This window comes from Molothrus ater, chromosome 6 (assembly GCF_012460135.2).
Source record: "Molothrus ater isolate BHLD 08-10-18 breed brown headed cowbird chromosome 6, BPBGC_Mater_1.1, whole genome shotgun sequence".
Taxonomy (NCBI): Eukaryota; Metazoa; Chordata; class Aves; order Passeriformes; family Icteridae; genus Molothrus; species Molothrus ater.
In genome coordinates, this window is record NC_050483.2 from 61,693,064 (window position 1) to 61,716,421 (window position 23,358).

At 45.6% G+C, this 23,358-nt stretch overlaps 1 protein-coding gene across 1 annotated transcript in view; it reads left to right on the top strand.

Annotated features, from left to right (window-relative positions):
* Positions 1-23,358, top strand: part of MDGA2 (MAM domain containing glycosylphosphatidylinositol anchor 2) — a 213,311-nt gene that overhangs the window by 171,771 nt on the left and 18,182 nt on the right. The window contains exons 10-12 of the mRNA XM_036384850.2: positions 6,247-6,395; positions 18,342-18,519; positions 21,124-21,144. Of these exons, the coding sequence (XP_036240743.1) occupies positions 6,247-6,395; positions 18,342-18,519; positions 21,124-21,144 (348 nt within the window). The remainder of the gene's footprint in view (positions 1-6,246; positions 6,396-18,341; positions 18,520-21,123; positions 21,145-23,358) is intronic.

Below are 23,358 nucleotides of genomic sequence, written 5' to 3' on the forward strand. Positions count from 1 at the left end.
CTGTCACCAGCAGTGCCACAAGCATGGGACAGAGCTGCTGCAGTTCCCAAAACTCCGAGGAATTGGCGGAACTCGATGGGAAAATGAGGAGGAAAGAGATAAGGAAATGATTCCTTGAATGCTCCATGTCCACACAATTCTCACTGTTTGTTCCTGCGGGACAGGGAGCCAACACCAATCCCACCCTCTGGGACCTGGGACATTTAGGGACACTGGGTTTGTGGCATTGCTGAGATCCCTGTGCTGCTCTGCTCTCATCCCAGTTGGAATTTGCTGTGTCCAGTCCAGCAACAGTTCCTTTAAGGGATTCTTTTCCTCGGGGATCAATGGCTGAGTGATCCCAATGGACCACAGGTTGAGGAATCCTGGGTGGTCATTTTCTCTAAAAAGGACCAGCTGAACCTCCTTCCTTTTCTTTTAAAAACTAAAAATCCCCCAGTCTTCAAAAATAAGGAATGTGGAATCCAAGGAGGCAGATTTTTACAGATGCAGCTTTTATGGGCTACAAATTGACAGCTGAGAAATGCAGGTGTCAGAAACAGCTGGTACTGAGCCAGATTTATTGTCTGAGATCTCAGGATGGAAGGGATGGGAACACTTCAGGGAAAGTTGAAAAGTTGAGGAAGCCACTGAGCCAACAATGAAATCCTCTGGAAATGTGGAAAACAGCTCTAGGACTGAAGGCAGGGTGGGAAATGGTCACCGAGGGAGGGATCCTTTTATCAGAGTGACACCAAACTCCAGCACCAAGATCTGCTAAAATCTGGAGAACTGGGAGAGAAACCACTCTGGCTCCTGGATTTCCATCCCAGGGGATGACAATGAATGATCCTGAGAGTTCTGCATTGGGACACTTCAGTCCATTTGGTAAATAAATGGGAATTTGGGGGATTGCAGAGCTGGGAGGGGGAAGCTGTTTCCTTTGCTTTGAACAACTTCAAACCCAGGGGCAGAGAGAGGGACTTTGGATAAAGGCCTGGAGTGCCAGGAGAAGGGGAATGCCTCAATCCACTTCTGTTCAGGACAATTCTCCAGCTTTTAGACCCCAGTGGAGCTTGAGATGGAGCAGCTGGAGTGACTTTTTCCCTTTGCTTGGTTTCTCTAATTCAGTGCCACAGAGATTTCATCCCATTTTTGACCTTACACTGGTACAGGGCTGGTGGAAAATGTTTGGATGTTTGGATTCACTGCCTGGAGGGATTGAATGCTGCACAAAAAATGCTCATGACTGAAAATGTTCCTCTGGAGAGGAGAAGGCTCCAGGGAGAGCTCAGAGCCCCTGGCAGGGCCTGAAGGGGCTCTAGAGAGCTGGAGAGGGACTGGGGACAAGGGATGGAGGGACAGGAGCCAGGGAATGGCTTTAGGCTGGAAAAGGGGAGGTTTAGGTTGGATATTGGGAAGGAATTCCTGGCTGAGAGGGTGGGGAGAGGTTGGGATGGAATTCCCAGAAGCTGCCCTGGATCCCTGGCAGTGCCCAAGGCCCTGCACACAGGGACAGCCAGGGACAGCCAGAGGGACACAGGGACAGCCAGGGACAGCCAGGGACAGACAGGGGGACACAGGGACAGACAGGGACAGCCAGGGACACATGGGGACACCCAGGGCTGAGGCCCCCCTCAGCTGGGGCTCCTCTCCAGGCTGAGCAGCCCCAGCTCCCTCAGCCTTTCCTGGGCACGGAGATGCTCCAGCCCTTCCTCATCCTCACATCCCTCCTCTGGACCAGATCCAGGAGCTCCAGGTCCCTCCTGTCCTGCTGATCCCAGAGCTGGACACAGGATCCCCAAGGATGAAACTCCACAAACTCTGGACCCCCTGGGCTTTGAGGTGTGAGGCCCATTGAGAGCTGAGATCCCAGAAACCTCCCCCATTCCTGCCATCCCAGCTAAAAACGATCTTCCCACCCCAAAATCCACATTGTGCCAACCTCCAGGCTCCCGACCACGAGCTGAACTTCCCTTGTGACACAACCCAACTCCTGCTTCCATCCAAACTCTAGGAAGCCTCAGAGAAAACCAACAAACCAACATCCTCACCTCCCTCCCCTGGATGATATCCAGGAGCTCCAGGTCCCTCCTCTCCTGTTAGGGAAGATGAAACAGGAAAGCCTTGTGAATATGATTGCCTGGCAAAAGATGTTGAGGCTATGGAAACTATAAGTGAGATTGAAATGAAAGCAAGCTCTGAGATCCCTCAGTTACTGAACAACTGGAAAACAATGGCAGTGGCCAGCTGAAGGTGATCCCCTTTTGATGGAACAACACCCTCTGCTTGCACACAGGCCCAAGGGTCAGAGCAGACCCTGCCAGCTTGGCAGAGGGGCCCAAAGAGGAGTTTGTAGGGTTTAAAATGTAACACAGTATGGGAATGTAATGATTCTTACAGGCTGTATGTAAATGCTGTAGGATTTGTATCTTGGACTGGATTGGTGAGTGAGAATTAGAATATTAAGCACAGAAGAAATTTATGGTATTGGAACGGGAACCTCGCTCTCTTATCCTCTCTTTCTCTCTCTCATCCTCCCTCCCCCTCTCTTCTCTCAGTCCTGCTCTGGGCTGTGGCTGGCAGCTCCAGCAGGGCCCTGCACTTGGCCCTTTGCAATGAACCCCAAGCTCCAGCCCTGGCTGCAGAGATGTCTGCTCTCCCTCCGTCCTGACCATCCTACCCCCTGACGCTCCTACGCTCTCCCAAGATCCAGAGCCAAGGGATTTGGGGACAAGGGACTTTTCCATGTTCCACGTAACTCCCACACTTCCAGGAGCCACCTCTGCTTTCTCTGCACTCCAAACCACATCCCTGCTTCCCGAAGTTTACGAGGGAAGCTCTCAGTGTTGCGCTGTTGAATTTCCAGCCTCTCCATTCCCGGGTTTGTTTTCACAGGGATTTGGGATAATGCAGCTCTTCAGGCGCCTCATTATTGCCCCAAAGGTGCCGATGTTGTTCAAGTGCCCCTCCTGTGACAAGTGGCTCATTATGGCTCCTCTCAGTCCCCCCCAGAGATCCCATTATATCCAACACCAGTGGGTGTGGGAAGAGGATAATTTGCATCCAGCATGAGCTTTTCCCATTATTCCCACTTCTCAGGAACAAGGAAAACAAATCGTCTCGACCGCTGCTCCCTTTTTATTCCCGCTGCAGCTCCTTTATACCAGCAGTGGTTTTGCTTTGCTCCCTCTCCTTGGAATATTGTTGCTTGCTCCTCCACTCCGGGCTAATGCTAGGTCCTCCTTCCCCGGGCAATTGGGAAAAACGTCTTGGCTAAAAGGGCTTTTTATGCTTGGAAAAGAAAAGCGTGGTTGGAGAGAAAAGCTGGATCAATAGGTGCCGTGTTGCTGTTTATTCCCAGGATTTTGCCTTTGTTCCTTTGCATTTGGGGGGCTTTTAAGGCATTTTTTCCTCCTCTTCTCACGGCTTTTCTGCTGATGGAAATTGTCCCATTTGGAATTTGAAATGCCTCTCATCCCTCTCTCTTTCCACCTGGATTAGGGATAGTTTTGAGGAGGAAATCCCTAAGTTCAGGGTTTGTTTTGTCACAAACTCCTAAAATCCCAGTTAAGGGAAGAGAGTAATGAATCCATACCCCTCCCATATTCCATGTGACAGGCAGGCCATGTTTTCCAAGTTTTTCCAGCCCTTCCCTAATTATTCCCACTGCCAAATCCCTGCAGAAGTACAGATGGAAGTAGAAAGATCTCAACCATTGGATCCTGGCAATGAGAGGCTGGAGCTCAACCCTGGGATCTTGGGAATGAGGGGCTGACTGCAGTTGGATCTCAGCCTTTGGATCCCAGGAATGAGGGGCTGGATCCAGTTGAATCTCAACCCCTGGATCCTGGGAATGAGGGGTTGGATCTCAACCACTGGATTTTGGGAATGAGGTGTGGCTGCAGTTGGATCTCAGCCTTTGGATCTCAGGAATGAAGGGATGGCTGCAGTTGGATCTCACCCCTTGGATCCCGGGAATGAGGGGTGGCTCCAGCTGGAACCCTTGGATCTGGGAATGCCCAGCTGAAGTTATTTCCTGATGATTTCCGTGTGTTTTCCCTCCTTTTCCTGATGGATGGATGAATTCTTGGCTGGCTGAGTTATTCCCTGGCTGCCTGGCCATGCCGTGATTTCCAGTGATGCCTTGTGCAGGCTGCCCTAGAGCAGAGGCTGGATGGAGTTCCAGAATAAAGCAGGGATTGGTTCAAAGCATCTCCTCCATGCATCCACCTTGGGCAGCACCAGAGCCCAGCCAGGCCTGCACCCAAGATGAACCAAAATGGCCCCAAAATGCACGGCCGGGCACGGGGTCTGTCCCTGGGATCAGTTCTGCTCCATTTGCACCTTGCAGTTCATTGTCCCATTGCAGCTTTAGCCCCTGCAGTCCCACCCTGCTTGTTTTTCTCTCTCCAGCCCATGGTGTTTATGTCTCCACATTTCTCTCCACAGAGAAAAGCAAGGCACGGTTCTGCCCAAGAATATTTCTGGGTTCACATTCTCTGAACATCAGAGAAAGGAAAAACAATTCTTCTCTCACTTGCTGTGCCTGTGTTTGTGCCACAGCAGAATGCAATGTGGGCATTGTTCACCCACAGTGATGGGGTTTGGTTCCTGTCAGGGCCAGGTGTGTGTGTGTGTGTCAGGACTGAGGGTGACAGGCACGAGATTCTGGGCAGTGTGTGCAGAGCTGAGTGCTTGGCAGATTCAGTTTAGATGCAATGTAATATAGTATAGAATAATATAGTATGATAAAGCAATTAATTAGCCTTCTGACAAGATGGAGTCAGATGCATCATTCTCTCCCATTTTCTCCCTGCCATGGTGATACAGTAACCTCTTGAGCTAGGTTTGATAAGCTCTCTGAGGCCTATAACACACCTAAGATAGCTCAGCTACTCTTGGAGGCATAAAAATCAGCAGGATGGCTTCTGTTGCAGTGTTGAAACAAAGAAGTTTAATAAAAGGCAAAATAACAAACTGAGAGAAGCTGAGCTAAGTGCCAAACCTTCTTGCTCTTAGTAAAACACTTCACAAAAGCGATTGGTTTCTTTGTTCACTCCTTTTTCTAGTTAATTGCCCAGGTGGGACTTTTTGGCTTTTGTCCAATTAGCTATCCTTAAGTTTGAGGTGAAGTTCCTTATGCCTGTGAGGTGTCTTTTTCACCTAATTGAGGAGAGAAACTTCTGGGCTTCTTTCCTTTTTGAGGGGACAAAGGATAGTTTTGTCACTCCATCAACAGGGGACACACTCCTACACCACGGGGGTCGTCCTGTTTCGATATTTTTGTGCTCTTGGGGCTCTAAGGACCTGCAGGGTCCCTGTTGGTGGCAGCTTTACGTTTTGGAGAAATGCAGCAAAGTTTGCAAATTTCTGTCGGCGATGGAGAGAGATGGGGAGACTGACTCGGTGATCAGAATCCGATTTTATTGTGGGATACAAACGCTTATATTCCATTTCAGGGAGACTAATCATGTGTACCACAATGACTGGGTTAAAATCACAAACACAAACTTATGCAAATAACAACATCTCTGGCTTGCAGAGTTTAATGGGATTTTCTTTTTCCGGTAAACCCGTTTGATTTAATCTTTTTGCAAACTAGGTCTGATTTTCAAAGTTCCGTTTGCTTTTGCCAAGGCATCCTGTTATCAAATCTCTTATGTCAACCAGGTCCAAAGTCCATCATCTGTCTTGTGCCCCCCAACATTCCAACAAACTTCTAGCTTGGCACCGCCCTGTCGGCCATGGCAAGTGGCTGCTAACGGAGGCCATTTTCCATGGGAAAAAGTCATTTCCCCAGGGTCTGGGTATGAGCACAGTGGTGGCCTGTGGGGCTCTAAGGACTTGCAGGGTCCTAGCTGCTGGCAGCTTTAGTTTTGGAGAAGTCCAGCAAAGTCCTGCAAATTTCTAGCTTGGCTCTGCCCTCTTGGCCAGGACGAGCTGCCGCAAACGGAGGCCATTTCCCATGGGAAAAAGAAGTCCTTTCCCCAAGGTCTAGGGACCAGATTAAAGGTGGCCTTTGGACCTCTAAGGACTTGCAGGGTCCTAGTTGCTGGCAGCTTTAGTTTAGGGCCTGAGGTTTGGATCATTTGTCCTTAGTGCCCAGCTGGAGCAGGAATTGTTTTGTCTCCCTGCTCTGTGCACAGAGCTCAGCATCCCCTGATATGAGGCCCAGACCCACACACTGAAGCAGCACAGAATGTGAAAAACAGAAAAGCTGAACCCAAGGCATCAGTGCTTTCCCTAATTCCATCTTTTCCCCAGGAAAAGCCTACGCCCCGGAGTTCTACTACGACACGTACAACCCGCTGTGGCAGAACCGGCCGCGGGTCTATTCCTACAGCCTGCAGTGGACGCAGATGAACCCCAGCGCCGTGGATCGGATCCTGGCCTATCGCCTGGGCATCCGCCAGGTGAGATGGGATCACGGGGGGTTTGCCTCTGGAGCCTCCTGGGCTCCGGGAGAACTGCTGGGCCGGTAGGGAACTCTGCTTTATTTACTTTATTTTTATTTTATTTTATTTTATTTTATTTTATTTTATTTTATTTTATTTTATTTTATTTTATTTTATTTTATTTTATTTTATCTTATTTTATTTTATTCTATTTTATTTTATTTTATTTCATTTCATTTCGTTTCAGTTCATTTCATTTTACTATATTTTACTATGTTTTATTTTATTTTAATATTTTAATTTTATTTTTTATCCATTCCATTCTATTCCATTTCACTCTGTTTCATGTTATTTTACATTATTTTTTTCATTTCATTTTATGTTATTCTATTTTACTTCAATTTATCTTATTTTACTTTTGAAACTTCATTTTATTTCATTTTACTGTATTTTATTCTTACCTTAGTTTACTTATTTAATTTAATTTAATTTAATTTAATTTTATATTTTAGTTTATATTTTAGTTTCTTTTTTGTTATTTTACTACATTTTTATTTTATTATTTCATTTCATTTCACTTTATTTTTATTTTATTTTACTTTTTTGATTTATCCTATTTTTATCTTATTCTATTTTATTATTTAATTTAATTTAATTTATTTTATTTCAATTTGTTTCATTTTACCTTTGAAACTTGATTTTATTTCACTTTCGTTTTTAATTTTTGTATTTTATTTTATTCTACCTTTATTTTAATTTAATTTAATTTGATTTGATTTGATTTTACTACATTTTTATTTTATTATTTGTTTTTATTTTACTTTATTTTTAATTTATTTTACTTTTTTGCTTTATTCTTTTTTATCCTATTTTTATTTATATTATTTTACTTTATTTCATTTATTTTTATTTTTATTTTATTTTATTTTATTTTATTTTATTTTATTTTATTGTATTGTATTTTATTTTATTTTATTTTATTTTATTTTATTTTAATTTTCCCAGTCAATTATCACAATCCATCCTCCTCCAAGTCATCCTTCTCCATTTGCCTCCTTCCTTGGGACCATCCAGGTGATAATTTCATGGAATTTTGCCAGCCCCCCACTAAGCTTTTCTATCAGATAATCCCCCAGATTGATCCTGAAAATCTTTCTTTGGACATTCAGCACCTGGAATAATAATTTGGGTGGGAATCGAGTGGAAGGATTCCAATGGATTTTGCAGAGGGATATTTTGGAAAATATAAGGAAGAAAATCGTTTGTTATCCCACAGATTTCCCACTGGGATGAGCTTTGGAAAACAAATCCTCAGTTTTAGCATTTTATTTATTGGGATTTGGTGTTGGGCAACTTCCCTGGAACTTGTGGAGTTCCTGTGACATGCCCAGGGAAGGGCTCTGGTTCCAGGAGGGGGCTGGATCTGGGATCTTCCTGAATCCAAGGAATTGGAGATGAAATTGGGGATTGTCAGAGCCCAGGACATTGGCTGCCCTGGGGGACTCCAGCCCCTGGCAGGGGCTCAGAGACCTTGGCACGGAGTCACAGACACCTGGGCCTTTGATTGTAGCCCATGGAAACAATTCCCAACTTTGTGTGAGGAGTTACAAGCCACAAGGGTTTGAGTAGAATGGCAGTGAATTTATCACAGGGTGAAAATGGAGAATTTTGGGGTTTTAGAATGGGGGTTCAGGAGGCAAGATGGAGGAATCTGAGCGTGTCCTGTCCTTCTTCTCCTTCTTCTTGTCCTCCATCTCTGCTGTGATGGTGGCACTGCTGGATTGGTTTAGAGTAGAGACAGACTGTCTGACATGGGTGATAGGGATTGGAACATTATTGTAAATAAAGTACAGGTAGGTTTTAGTATAAAAAGACAACACCCCAAGGGCTGTCAGTGTGCCACGAACCGACTGTCTTGCTTTGGAAGCCAGGTGCCTGCTAAGGAAGGCAGGAGCCTCCCCTGAAATGGAGAATGTGAACCCTCCCCACCCCTCCCAATTGCTATAAATTGTAAATTAAGGGACTCTCAGGCAAAAATTATGGGAGCAGGAAATAACAGTTCTTTAATAGGGAAGAAAATCAAAGGATGAAATGAACAATGCAGTGACCAAACCAACAGTGCCAGAGTCAGAACCCAGCCTGACACCCTGTGGGTCAGGGTGCTGGCAGCAGCCCCATTGGAATTGTGGCTCAGCCCTCCTGCAGTGCCAGGGGTGGCTCTGCTGGAGCAGGGATCCTGGAGAAGGGTGGAGTCTTCCTCTGCAGATCCAGGGGAAGGAGAGGCAGCTGCTGCTCCTCTGGGCAATCCAGTGCAGAAGCCGTGCTGGTGTTCCAGAATCTCCAGATTATATCCAGGTAGGAATGCTTGGCTCCTCCCTCTGGGCTCACATCTCCCAATGGGATGCTGTAGTTCTTATCAGCCATGCAGGGACATTCCATGGCTGTTATCAGCAGGTGTCCTCCCCGAGGGAGGAGTGAGTGTGGAAGAGATAAGGAAAAACTGCCCAATGAACAGAGGACAGCTGCCCTGCAGATGATGATAGAGCACATCCTGCCCGGCAGTCGGGGACACTCCTGCCGGACAGGGCCTCAGCGAGTCAGAGAAAGGGTGACAGAGATAAGAGAAAATAAACAACCTTGAGAACGAGAGCCAAGGAACTCTGTCTTCTTCTTCTTCTTCTTCTGCAGTCTCGGGGCTGGGAAAAAGAGACTTTCCAACACCTTGGGGTCATCTCAACCCCAGAGACTTCATCAGGGGGTGTTTAATCTGTGTCTGTGCAGCTCCTGGCGCTGCTGGGCATGAATCGGCTCCGGGGGTCCCAGGCCCTGGGAGGAATCAGGAAATTCTGGAAGGAGCTTGCTGAGGGAAAGGAATTTCTGATGGAATTTGTTGCGTTAGGAATTTTAGCTGCTTTTCCCATTTAAATTTCATTTCATTTTAATTATCTGTTTATGTAATTAATGGAGTTACTGTGTGTCAGCCTAGTCCAAATATTCCCATTTTTCCTCCCCAAAGCCCCATTTCTTTGGGAATTCTATCCCAGACTCTCCTCACCCTCCCAGCCAGGAATTCCTTCTCCATATCCCACTAAGCCTGGCTGAGTCACAGGAGCATGTGACACATTCCTGTCACATCCTGCTTCTCTGCTGTCACTGGAATTGAGAGGAATTCCTGTCCCCGAGAGGGATTCAGTGCTGGGAAAGCAGGACACAGGGAAAACTTCTGGCATTCCAAGCATTGGTTAAGGAGAATTCCAAAAAAAACATCACAGGTAATGTTATAAATATTATTTGATAAAATAATTAAGCTTGGCTTAATGACAAATCAGGGAAGCCAGGAAAGGAGGGAAAAGGAGTCATAAAAATAGGGAATTGTCGCTTTTCCACTTATGGTACAAGAATGGAAAGATGGGAAAGTGGGAACAGAGGTCCCCCAGGAGAAATGGATTTATTTATTATTCATTTTATTTCAGACCCCACCTGAAGAGCAGGAATTCTGCAGATTCCTTCTCTCAAGATCACAGGGATCACATTTGCTCCAAAGGGGAAGATGTTGGCAAGCTGGGAATTTCCAGCAAATCCATTGGATTTGCTCTGGGACATGACAAATATTGAAAGTTTTCTTCAGAACCAGTCACAAAAATTACATTTGTAGCAATTAATTCATTAAGGCAACAAAGAGAGAGTTGGAACTCCACATTTCTTATTGGAATATTCCTCATGTTATTCCCATAAAGGATTTTAATCTTTCTCCTCCAAGGGAATATTTTCTGTCCCAAAGATTTCCCTGCACGCATTGATTTTGGAAATCTAAAGAGGCTTTGTTGGGTTTTCTTTGTGGAATAAGGGAGGAAAAATTTGGCCAAAAAAAAAAAAAAAAAGAGATTGTGACATGCAGGGACACGTTTTTCATTGATGTTCCTGGCATTGGGAAATTACATTAGAGCAGGAATGGTTGTGATTCCCAATTTCCACTTTTCAGGGCTGATTCCTCCTGTGCTGCTTCTTCACAGCTCTGAGGCTGCATTTGCAAACAGCAAGGTGAGGTTTGGACCAGGTCTGCTCCTGCCAACTTAAAACTGGTTCTAAGCTTCAGATGGATCAGGAAAATATTTATGGATCATGCTGAAAATTAAATTTTTGCTAATTTTGACTTAAGGAGTTCAGAGCTGGGAGTTGGAACTCCTGTGGGGAAAGGCTGGGAGAGCTGGGAATGTTCCCCTGGAGAGGAGAAGGCTCCAGGGAGAGCTCAGAGCCCCTGGCAGGGCCTGGAGGGGCTCCAGGAGAGCTGGAGAGGGACTGGGGACAAGGCATGGAGGGACAGGAGCCAGGGAATGGCTCCCAGTGCCAGAGGGCAGGGATGGGTGGGAGATTGGGAATTGGGAATTCCTGGCTGGGCTGGAATTGCCAGAGCAGCTGTGGCTGCCCCTGGATCCCTGGCAGTGCCCAAGGCCAGGCTGGACACTGGGGCACCCTGGGACAGGGGGAGGTGTCCCTGCCCATCCAGGAAGGGATTTAAGGTCTCCTCAAGTGTCCATGGGGAATATGCCAAAAAATTCACATGTGACACCATCGGAACCCCAGGTCTGGATCCTAGAGCAGCTCAGGAGGTTCAAAATCCTCCTGCATGGAGCATTTATGGAAAAGGAGCTGGAAGGGTTCCACCAGGATCATCAAGTCCAAGTCCTGGAGTTGTCTTTGAGAGTCTTTGGGCTCTGTGAGTTTCCTGGTGGGACCTCACCTCTTCTGCCAGTGGCACACTGGAGTTTGCTTTGGGATTTATTTGGTGGCCAAAGGAATCCGCCATAAAACTGGGACATGTGGCACTGTCAGGACATCTGCTCTGGATCCTAGAGCAGCTCAGGAGGTTCCAAATCCTCCTACGTGGAGAATTTATGGAAAAAGGAGTGTGGAGCACAGGGCATTTCTGTTCCTCGGGGCACTGCTGAGCACAGCCCTTTGTCTGAAGCTGAAGGATGGGGACAACCTTGGTGTCCCCTCAGGGGAACTTCCTGGACTGGGTCACCCTCAGCTTCCTTGGGAATGTGCCAAGGTGTGCCAAGACACTCCTGGACAGAGGGGACATTTTTCCATCTCCTCAAGAGCCCTCTGAAGAATATTCCAGCAGTAATGCATTTCATGGATGCATTTTTGCATTTCAATGATTTCATTTTTTGCCTATGACTTCAGAATCAGTGACCCAGATCCTTCCAGGTGTTTTTTGCTTTTCCAAGCATCCCTGTGTGTATTCCCTGGCCAGCCTTTGGCACTCCAGGAGCTGATTTTATTAAGTGTCCAATCGTGGAATATTTAGTTGGAAAAGCCCTCTCAGACAAGCAAAACCAATCCATGTCCCCAGGTGCCACATCCACGCTTCCAGGATGGCAACTCCAGCACTTCCCTGGGCAGCTTGTTCCAAGAAGGTTTTCCAAGCATGTAAAAAACGGTCCCAAACGTCCCTCAGAGGGTTTCTCTACTCCTGGAAGTTTATCCACCCCGACTAAACCACTTTTGGGCCTCCCCTTCCAGCTCCTGCCTCATGACCTCAGTTTGGAGCAGCCGTGAATATCCTTGTGCTTTTCCAGGAGCTTCACCTGGAGGTCCTGGAGCAGCTCCATTCCTGCAGCTGCTCCAACCACCTCTGGCACCATGTGAAGATGTCTCCTTCCCACCCTTTGCCTGTCCCCAAAGCCAGATTCCCATTTCATCCCAATAAATTACAACATTTAGCGACTCCCAGCATCCAAGCAGGTGCCTCCAGCTCTCTGATATTTCCTGTCAGCAGGATGAAAGCAAATGGAACCAGGGAGATATATCCTTGTGCTTTTCCAGGAGCTTCACCTGGAGGTCCTGGAGCAGCTCCATTCCTGGAACAGCTCCAACCACCTCTGGCTCCCTCTGGCACCACGTGGAGATGTCTCCTTCCCACCCTTTGCCTGTCCCCAAAGCCAGATTCCCATTTCATCCCAATAAATTACAACATTTAGCGACTCCCAGCATCCGAGCAGGTGCCTCCGGCTCTCTGATATTTCCTGTCAGCAGGATGAAAGCAAATGGAACCAGGGAGACTTTTCCAGCGCAGCCAGGAAGGGCGTGCAGCTCTGATCTCCATGGTGGCTGCTCTCAGCAGGTGACAGCGGGTGACAGCCACGTCCCCGCAGCCACAGTGACCTAGAAAAGGAGCAGTTCTGCTGTAAAAGAGTCATAAAAATTCAGCTGGTCCCTGTAAACCAGAGAGCAGCTTGTTCCAGCTTGTTACATAAAAGATTCAAGCTCCCACCTTTCCTTTATTCCCAGCCCCGGGAGCCTGCGGTGTCCGTGCGTTGGGAATGAGGATCTCTTCAAACAGCCCCGAGCAGGGCACGGCTCTGGTGCTTCCTCCCAGTCACTCTTTGGATTTGAGTGGATTTTTAACTTCTGCTGTCACTCAGCACTGAGCAGGGATTCAAATATCCTGGGAAAGAAAGGGTTCCTGGGAAGGCTGAGATTTCACTGGCTGCAAACGGAGATAGGAATTTTCTGTCGGTGCCATGGCACAGATCCCACAGCCCTGGATAAATGGCTATGGATAAAGGGAGTGAGGGCATATTTATTGCCTTTCTGATTAAAGAATCCCAGAATCCCAAAATGTTGTGGCTTGGAAGCCCAAATCGCATCCCATCCCTTCAATGGCAGGGCCACCCCTGTCCCAGGGTGCCCCAGTGTCCAGCCTGGCCTTGGGCACTGCCAGGGATCCAGGGGCAGCCACAGCTGCTCTGGCAATTCCATCCCCGCTCCTCTCTACTCTCCTAGCTGGGAATTCCTTCCCAATATCCCAGCCATCCCTACTTTCTCACAGTCTGAAGCCATTCCCCTTGTCCTGGCACTCCAGGCCTTTATCCAAAGTCCCTCTCTCTGCCCCTGGGTTTGAAGTTGTTCAAAGCAAAGGAAACAGCTTCCCCCTCCCTGCTCTGCAATCCCCACATTCCCATTTATTTACCAAATGGACTGAAGTGTCCCTAATGCAGAACTCTCAGGATCATTCATTGTCATCCCCTGGGATGGAAATCCAGGAGCCAGAGTGGTTTCTCTCCCAGTTCTCCAGATTTTAGCAGATCTTGGTGCTGGAGTTTGATGTCACTCTGATAAAAGGATCCCTCCCTCGGTGACCATTTCCCACCCTGCCTTCAGTCCCAGAGCTGTTTTCCACATTTCCAGAGGATTTCATTGTTGGCTCCGTGGCTTCCTCAACTTTTCAACTTTCCCTGAAGTGTTCCCATCCCTTCCATCCTGAGATCTCAGACAATAAATCTGGCTCAGGACCAGCTGTTTCTGACACCTGCATTTCTCAGCTGTCAATTTGTAGCCCATAAAAGCTGTATTTAACACATTCTACATCCTTGGGCATCACATTTCTTATTCCTAAAGACTTGGGAGTTCTAGTTTCTAGAAAAAAGGGGGAAAATAGATTTTTTTTGATGCATGTATCACACAAAGCCAATTACACTACATGATAAGTGTTATAAAATAATGAAATAATAAAAATGAATGGGAGGAGCAAGTCCAGGAGGATTGTTGATATAATCCTGCAAGAAGAAAGTCGATTACACGCCCAGGATTGTTCTCCTGGATTAGGAATGGTTTAATTGGGAAAGACTGTGCCCACGGTTGAAAGGGCTTTAGAGCAGAAAAGGCAGGGAAAGAGCTTTATCATGGAACTGGAATACCATCATGGAATATTTTGAGTTGGAGGCATCCCAAGGATCATCCAGCACAACTCCTTTCCTGCCCAGACCCCCAGCAATCCCACCCTGGGCATCCCTGGCAGCTCCTGGAGCTCTGGCAGCCTCGGGGCCGTGCCCATTCCCTGGGGGGCTGTTCCAGTGCTGATTCCACCCTCCGGGGGAGGAACCTTTCCCTGAAATCCATCCTAAACCTCTCTTGGCACAGCTGAATTTCCTCCTGTCCTGTTGATGCTCCCTGGGAGCAGAGCCCAGCTCCCACCCGGGACACTCTTGGATCAGTTTGTCCCTGGCTCAAGACAAGCCTCACCTGCCCAGTCTGGGCTGGGTTGGAGCTGCTGGTCCCAGATGGATCCACGGGAGATGGGAACCTCCTCTGCAGGAGAGCAGGGAGGCAGGGCCAGCTCCACGTGGAAACACATGCCAGGGTTTGGGGTTCTGCTGCTTGTGAAAATATTAATTAAAGAGAGAAATGAAGGAAAACGAGGGGAATTGTGTGAGGAGCAGCTGAGGGCACTGGGATGGTGCAGCTGGAGAGGAGGAGACTGAGGGGAGACCTCGCTGTGGTCTTTAACCTCATCCTGAGGGCAGCTCCAATTTCCGTTCTCTGGGACAGGGACAGGACCCAGGGAGAGGACCAGGGAATGTTTAGGGTGGATTTTAGGAAAGGTTCTTCCCCCAGTGGGTGGAATCAGCACTGGAAAAGCTCCCCAGGGAATGGGCACGGCCTGAGGCTGCCAGAGCTCCAGGAGGGTTTGGTGAACTCCCTCAGGGATGGCCAGGGTGGGATTGCTGGGGGTCTGGGCAGGGCCAGGGGCTGCCCTGTATGATCCTTGGGATCCCTTCCCACTCAGGATATTCCATGATTCCATGATTCCCTGCCATCAAGAACAGACCATCCTTTACAGCTTGCCTGAATCCTAGATACTTGTCACCGAGTCATTCCAAATCCATCCTCAGGAATGAAGGTGACCCAGGAGCCACTCCTCAATTTTACATTCTCACCTGGATAATTCTGATTATATTACAGTCAGAATTATGAAAGAAAAGCAGGAATAACACAAACACTCCCTGGGAATTTTCCCTCTGTGATGTGCAAATGGAATATTTGTCCATGAACTGAACAGCCCAATTTTAGATGTAAAACTTCCAAAGAAATCTCTTCTTTTTTAAGGAAAATCAATCTGTGTGGTTATAAATGGCAAAGGAATTACTTTAAACACTGACACAGTTTTTTATGGAGTATCCAATGGATTAGTTGACTTCGTCATTAATTTTTTTGTCTTCAATTAACGTTGTCATTAATTAAAGATGTTTTGTCCAGCTAGCGGAGTCAGTGAAGGAATTTCTGCTGGGAATCAATAGGCCATGAACAACAGAGTGAGGAGCTGTTTATTTTTTATGAACATATATGAGCACACAAGGAATCAATCTTTAATCATCCCAGAGGATCAACTCCTCAGGAAATCCAGAATTCCAAGGCTTTAAGAAAATAGAGTTTTCCAGCGAAAGACATGGAATAAACCACCTTTTATTGGCATAAATAAAATAAAAAAGCATCCCATAAAATAAAAGAGTACCACATAAGTAAAATAAAAAGCACCAGGGTGGTTCCAACCTTCTGGAATGAAAATCTGCCCCATTTACACCCCGTTTTTGCTTTTCTGTCTCCCTTGGGAACAAAGATTCCTAAATATTCCAAGGAAAAAAGGAGTCCTGTCCAGACCAGCTTTCAGTACTCCAAGTTGCCAGAGTGTGGATATTCTCTGCTTAATTAATTACAGGATAATGCAAATAAATGCTCCAGGAACTCCTCCCGTTTTTCCTCAGAGCTTCATAAATATTCCCAAACCACTGGAAATTTGTTATTCCAGCTTGGCCACAGTCAGTTCCTCACTGCTGGAAAACCAAAATTCCAGCTTAGCCAAAGGTTATTCCCCACCGGAGTTTCATCCTTATCTTTGTGAGGAAAAGGGCTTTGATTTTGAGACTTTTTTCTTACAAAAATTCCTTTTCCAACCAAATCCTGGTTCTTATGGATATTCCAGCTCTCGACACAAGAATTGAGGGGAAGGGCTGTGTTGCATGGTTGTTCCTTGTGGATTTTCTCTTGGAAGCCTCAATCTTGGCTTTTTAATGGAAAAAGGCACAGGCTCAGTGTTAGGGATGGGCTGCACAGGGAATTTTGGGAAGTGGTGATGAGGATTTGGCTCTTTTGCATCCAGGGGAGCCAAGGTGATTCCCAGATCTCCAAGGGAAACAGTCTTGGATGCTTCCAGCTTGGAATCAGCTCGGTGCTGGGAGTTTCCAGCACCCCCAGGCATTGTAGGAATTAAATCCTATTTTTAGGGTGTCCCAGGCTCCGTTTATTTTCAATTATTTTCATATTTTTCAGCCCAGGTAGTTGGTGTTTCGCAAGTTTGGAGAGCAGCTTCTGGGATTATGGCTCTATTTCCAGTGCTGGGTTGGTTTTTCCAAGTGGTAAAACCAAAGCTGGGTGTGGCAGATCCTGAATTTCTTTCTTTATGTCAATATATTTATATATTTATTATTTATATATTTACTTTTATATATTTGTATTTTGATATATTGATACATTTATTGCATTTTAAATATTTGTTTTATATTTTTATTTGTGTATTTTATTTCTGTATAATCTATATATTTGTAGCTTTATTTATTTATTTATTTTAATGTATTTATTTATTCCACAGCAGAGCTGAGAAATCAGGGTTATTTTCCATCCAACACAGCGACAATTTTCTGTTGTTTTGGATTTTTTTTCCTTTGGTTTCCATGGTGAAAAATAAGGATTAGATCAGAGCTGGTGTTGATTGTGAGGGAAAAAGAAAAAGTCAAAATCTTTGTTGTTTCCTATGGAGAAATATCAATATCCAGCCCTGGTTTTTGGAGGGATAATCCTGAAAGAAAAAATCAAATTGTTTTCCTTTCTGAAAGGAGAAAATAATGGAGATTTTATTGCTTCTGGAAAGAAAGGGCAAGAATTCAAAGCAGAGGCTGAATTTGATAGAAATTCATGCCTGGTTTGGGTAATTGCAAATTTTCGTTGTTAATTATTGAAATTCTTTGGGAAATCTCCATTTCTGTGGTTCCTTATCCAAAGATGAGGTGGAATAGGGAATATTTTTGATTTTTGTCCTAAAGTGCTCACAGATATCATTGACATAATGACATAAAACTTGGCTTTAAAAGATTAATTTTATTTATTTTTTAAAACTTTATCACCACAAACTGGCCCTAGCTGTGTAGTCCCTGCCTGATGAGCATCCCAAATCCTCAGGAACTGGGGGGACTCCTGTCCTAAAACACAACAAGGGCCATTGGACCTCTGGAAGAAATATTCCAAATTTTTGGTGTGGTTTGTTACAGAAATTCTCCACAGTGGGATAGCTCAGGAAGTTCATTCCTTGTTGCACCTCTATTTCTTCTGGAATTTTGAAGGTTGCCCAGGTCTGCTCTGCTTTCTAAGGCGAAGAGAAATCCCAAAATCTCTGGCCTTTGAATCCTTTGGATTCCAGGCTGGACAACAATTTTGAAAGGAAAAATTGTTTTTCCTTTCAAAAGGAAAGCTCTTTTAGATTTTGATAAGCCAGTTTTAAGTGTAAAACACAGATTTTTTAAAAAATTGAGAATTTTAAAAATGCCTAAAAACCCACTGGGTGCTTCTAGGTCACCACAAACTGGCCCTTGCTCCTTGGCTGTAATCCCTGCCTGCTGAGTATCCCAAATCCTCAGGAACTGAGGGAACTCCTGCCCCAAAACACATCCAAGGGCCATCAGACCTCTGGAAGAAATATTCCAAATTTTTGGTGTGGTTTGTTACAGAAATTCTCCACAGTGGGATAGCTCAGGAAGTTCATTCCTTGTTGAATCTCCAGTTCTTCTGGAATTTTGAAGGTTGCCCAGTGTCTGCTCCCACACACTTCTCCTGCCCCCAAAACCCATCCAAGTTCTGTTTGATTTCTGTGGGGAGAGGATTGGCAGCTGGCAGGGAAGGAGTGGCCTCTGGAAGAAACATTCCCAATTTTTGGTGTGGTTTGTTACAGAATCATTCCATGGTGGGGACACTTCAAGAAGTTCATCTCTTGTCGAATCCCTTGTTGTATTCCTCGTTGATTCTTACGGAATTTTGAAGCTTTCCCAGGTCTGCTCTGCTTTCTAAGGCGAAGCCAAACCCCGAAATGTCTGACTTTTGGAATTTTTTTTATTTTTTGGATTACAGGCTGGCCAGCAGCGCTGGTGGGAGCAGGAAATCACGGTGAATGGGAACATCCAGAAGGGGGAATTGATCACCTACAACCTGACGGAGCTCATCAAGCCCGAGGCCTACGAGGTCCGCCTGACGCCCATCACCCGGTTTGGGGAGGGGGACTCCACCATCCGGGTCATCAAATACAGCGGTGAGGACCCCAAATTCCAAGGAAAAGGGGGCTGGGAATGTCCTGGGTCACCTGGAATGGCGTGGCTGTTCCAAGCCTTGGGACAATGTCATGAGCATGGTCATGAGCGTGGTCATCCAAAGGAAGGGGAGAAATGGAGAGAAAGGAGAATCACAACCTCTCATAACAACAATAAAATTCTGGACAGCCAAATGCCAAAATCCCATCCAATTTTTTGTGGGAAATAAAGAAAAGTTGGAAAATATTAATGCCAACTTCATTAAATTGGAGATTTCAAGTTGATCCTTGATGGATTTTGAAAGAAAATCTACAAATGTTGTTATTCCCCCAGAACAAGCAGGTTTTATTTTAATGTGAATTATTGTCTTTAAAAAAAGTGACTGTTTGTGCTACTATGCAAGAATATAAAATCTATAAATTTATATAACCAATAATGGAAGGGCTTTATAAATTTCCCACGTCATCAGTGTGGTCATCCCAAAAGGAAGGGGAAAAATGGGGGCAGAGGAAAATCTTCACCTCTTATAACAACAAAAATGCCAACCAAAATAATTCTGAACAGCCTAACCCCAAAATCCCATCCTTTTTTTTTTTTTTGTGGAAAATAAGGTAAAATTGGAATAAATTAATGGCACCTTCATGAAATTGGGGATTTCAAGTTGCTCTTTGATGAGTTTTCAATGAAAATCTACAAAGGTTTTTCCCCCCAGGATGAGCAGAATTAATTTTATTTTAATGTGAATTATTGTCTCTAAAAATAGTGGCTGTTTGTGCAACTATGCAAGATTATAAAATCTATACATTTATATAAGAAATAATGGAAGGGCTTTATAAACTTCCCATGTCATCAGCGTGGTCATCCCAAAAGGAAGGGGAGAAATGGGGACAGAGGAAAATCTTCTCCTCTTATAACAACAAAAATGCCAACCAAAATAATTCTGAACATCCAAACCCCAAAATCCCATCCAATTTTTTTGTGGGAAATAAGGAAAAATTGGAGCAAATTAATGCCAGCTTCATCAAACAGCATATTTAGAGTTGATTCTTGTTTTGAAGGATGAGTTTTGAAGAAAAATCTGCAAACAAAGTTGGTTTTTTCCCCAGAATGAGCATTTTTTATTTTAATGTGAATTATTGTCTTTAAAAAAACAGTGACTGTTTGTAGTCCTTTGCAAGATTATATAATCTATAAATTTATATAAGGAATAATGGAAGGGCTTTATAAATTTCCCTCTAAAAGGTCACTCTGACAAAGATTAATCCACTTACATTTAGAAAGAAAACCACAATATCCATACATCCTGTTTCCCATATTCCCAGAAATTTAATCTTCTGTTAAATCCATCCAAATACCTATTTTTTGGGTGTTTATTTCATGAATAATTGAATTTCTTTTTGTTTGGTTGGTTTTGTGCTGTCAAATTTGCAACGAATGCACAAGAAGGACCTTAAAGAGGAGGTTGAAAGGTCCCTAAACGTGACACTTCGATAATTCCTTGTTTATCACCATCTTCCTGCCAAAAAATTCCCACAAAATGATAAAAATCTTCCCTTAAACCCATCCCATTCCCATCCCAAACTGCTCCAGGACCCCCCAACCTCTTTTACACGTTGTCCTGCAGCTGTGCTGCTCCAAAAGTGAGATTTTTGTGGTTTTTTTCTGGTTGTTTTTGGAGGGTTTTTTTTTTTTCCCCAGGTTTATGATGCTGAATAAATTCAGCTTAACCACCTTCATTTTCTTGTCTGCTTTTTGTGCCTGGGTGTGACACAGAGCGTTGGCTTTGCTCTGCTGGGAACAATCCAAACCGTGTGACTCGAGGTGACACCTGATGAGATTTTCCATCCAAAGCCCCGCATTTAGGTACAAATCAAGCCTCAGTCAATGCAGCTGCCAGCAAGTGCAGCTAATTCCAGGTTCAATCACTCAGGGATCCTGTAAAATTGAGGTTTTTTTGGAGAATCAGAGGTAATTTGTAGGTAAAAGATGTAAAGATTGGGTTTCTCGGGGAGATGACACTGGAGCAAATCACTGCTCTAGTTTCAGGTAAAGTGGTGCTAATTCAGAGCTGGTGTGGAAAATCCAGATTGAATTTAGGATTTTGCTGAATCTTAGGCTGGGATTAAAGCAAGGAAGGGCAGCAGGAAAACCTGGAGTGATGCTCTGGCATTGTCAGATGTCCCTGTTAATTTGAGATAAAATTTAATATGGGATTTTCTGCGGATAAAATCAAATTCCAGCCCTGATCTCAGCCTCCTTCTGCTTCCCACGTGTGTGGGGCTGTGGAAGAGGGGCCTTTTCCTAAATCATCCATCCTCAAATTTCTCCTTCTGCAAATAGAGCCACAGAATAATCCCTCCTTCAATCCCATTCCCAGGTTTTAGCATTGCACAGATTCCTCTGGATTAACCTGGGAAGCCATTCCCAGGCTTAGGATATTGTGGACATTGTGAAGGTTTGGATTTCATTCTCTTCCAGCCTCTTAAAGGGGTAAAGTAGATGAATTTCAATATTCAGCAAGGGGAAATTTAGGATAATCTGAATACTGATGAATTGAAATTTTTTCTGTTATTAATTATTAATTTTATTTTCCCTCTGTTTTCCAGCTCCGGTGAATCCACATCTCCGTAAGTATTTAAATTATTTATTATTTCATCTTCCATGCCATGAAGAAGAGTCCTTGCATTGGTTGTCCCTCACAGTTGAAAAGTAAATTTGAAATACTTATTTTGTTCCCAGTTGAAAAGTAAATTTGAGGTGTTTTACTTCTGGTTGCAGCCCAGGGGTAGCAGGAACCACCTGAAGGTGTCATTTGGGATTCCTCTTGTTCCAACAAGGATAAGGGAAGGAAAATCACAGCTCCAGCTCATCTTTCTCATTGCCCCAAAGAGTTCATCCAAAGGAAAATATTCGTGGGCTAAAGTTGAGATCCAGCTGTGGTGGAGCAGCTCAGGAGGTGTTGGGGATGCCATGGGAAATCATGGAAGGGCAGGGACACCTCCCACTGTCCCAGGGTGCCCCAGTGTCCAGCCTGGCCTTGGGCACTGCCAGGGATCCAGGGGCAGCCACAGCTGCTCTGGCAATTCCAGCCCAGCCAGGAATTCCCAATTCCCAATCTCCCACCCATCCCTGCCCTCTGGCACTGGGAGCCATTCCCTGGCTCCTGTCCCTCCATCCCTTGTCCCCAGTCCCTCTCCAGCTCTCCTGGAGCCCCTTCAAGCTCTGGAAGATTCTCTAAGGTCTCCCCAGAGCCTTTCTTATGATTCTTTAGTTATTTCCATGCTTTTTAGGGCAGATTGAAACCAAAAAGAAGGATGTGCTTCCCCACAGAGACCCAGGAATCGTGGATTCATTGCACAGAGAAATGGGGAGGCCCCAAGTGGATTTTGGTTCTCCCCAAATTCTCAGGACACTCAGGCATGACTGGAAATGCAAACTCTGACACAGGGGTGTCCCAGGCTGGAAATGCCAAAGTCACATTTTGTTCTTCCACTTTTCCATGGGCACCAAATCCCTGCAAACATCCAGGCAGGAGACTGGGATGGAGCTTTGGCACATCCCAGTAGAACCACCCTATTCCCACAGTCCCACCTCTCCCTACTCCATCATGTTCTCCCAAACCCCAACAAATCCATTTTTTTCGGTCACAACATATTCTTGTTTTTAATAGCACATCCTGAAATTATTCCCACCTAAGGAATGAGGTCCAGTCTCCCATTTTTCCTGCTGCAAGGCAGAGCCATCAGGCATGAGCAGGCTCTGCTCCATCCCTCAGACTCAACTTTAAACCTTTGTGTAAATTTTAAACTTATTTGCAGAAGATCTTGCCCACCATGTTAATAATTAAGCAGGACTTAGCTCAAAGCTGCCAGGGGCTGCAGGAACCTCTCCCATGGAGTCTTAACGAGCAGGGCATGAGACTCTTGCTAATTAATACATTAAATCTAGGCTCTGATGGGAAGTAAAAAATACAATCCTAAGTGCTTCACGCTCCTCTAGGATTTTAAGATCTCAAACTAATTTTCCAAAAGTCTTGTCGGATCATGATGGAATGTGGGTGGCATCCAAATGGGAATAAGGAATGTGTCGGCTCAAGGGTGGGATGGGAAAGTTTTTCCACCAAAGTTGCAGTGTCCCCAGGGCCACTCCTTTCAGGTGGCCAAAGCCATGGTAGAATTCTGTTTTGCTTGCTTTCCCTGAAGATTTTTTGACTGGAATCCCTTGGTAGGAAAGAAATCCCAGTCTGTATCCCATCCCTATTCCCCAAGGCCACCACTGCCCCATGGCCCCAAGTGCCATCTCCATCATGGCTTGAAATCCCTCGGGGATGGGCACTCCAAACCTCCCTGGGCACTTCCAAGGCCTGAGCACCCTTTCCATGAAGGAATTTTCCCTGATATCCAATTTAAGCCTCCCCTGGCCCAGCCTGAGGCCGTTCCCTCTGCTCCTGTCCCTGTTCCCTGGAGCAGAGCCCGACCCCCCCGGCTGTGCCCTCCTGGCAGGAGCTGTGCAGAGCCACAAGGGCCCCTGAGCCTCCTTTGCTCCAGGCTGAGCCCCTGCCCAGCTCCCTCAGGGATTCTGCAGCCCCTGCCCGGCTCCCTCAGGGATTCTGCAGCCCCTGCCCAGCTCCCTCAGGGATTCTGCAGCCCCTGCCCAGCTCCCTCAGCCTCTTCTGGGGCTCCAGACCCTTCCCCAGCTCCCTTGTCTGTGCTTCCTACAAAATCCCTGTTGTTCCTAAACCTGTCGGGCCGATTTCTGGTTTTATTTATGCTGTGTGAACAAAGAGGAGGAGCTGTATCCAACCAGGACAAGATTCCTGACTGGAACCTGAAGTCATGCTC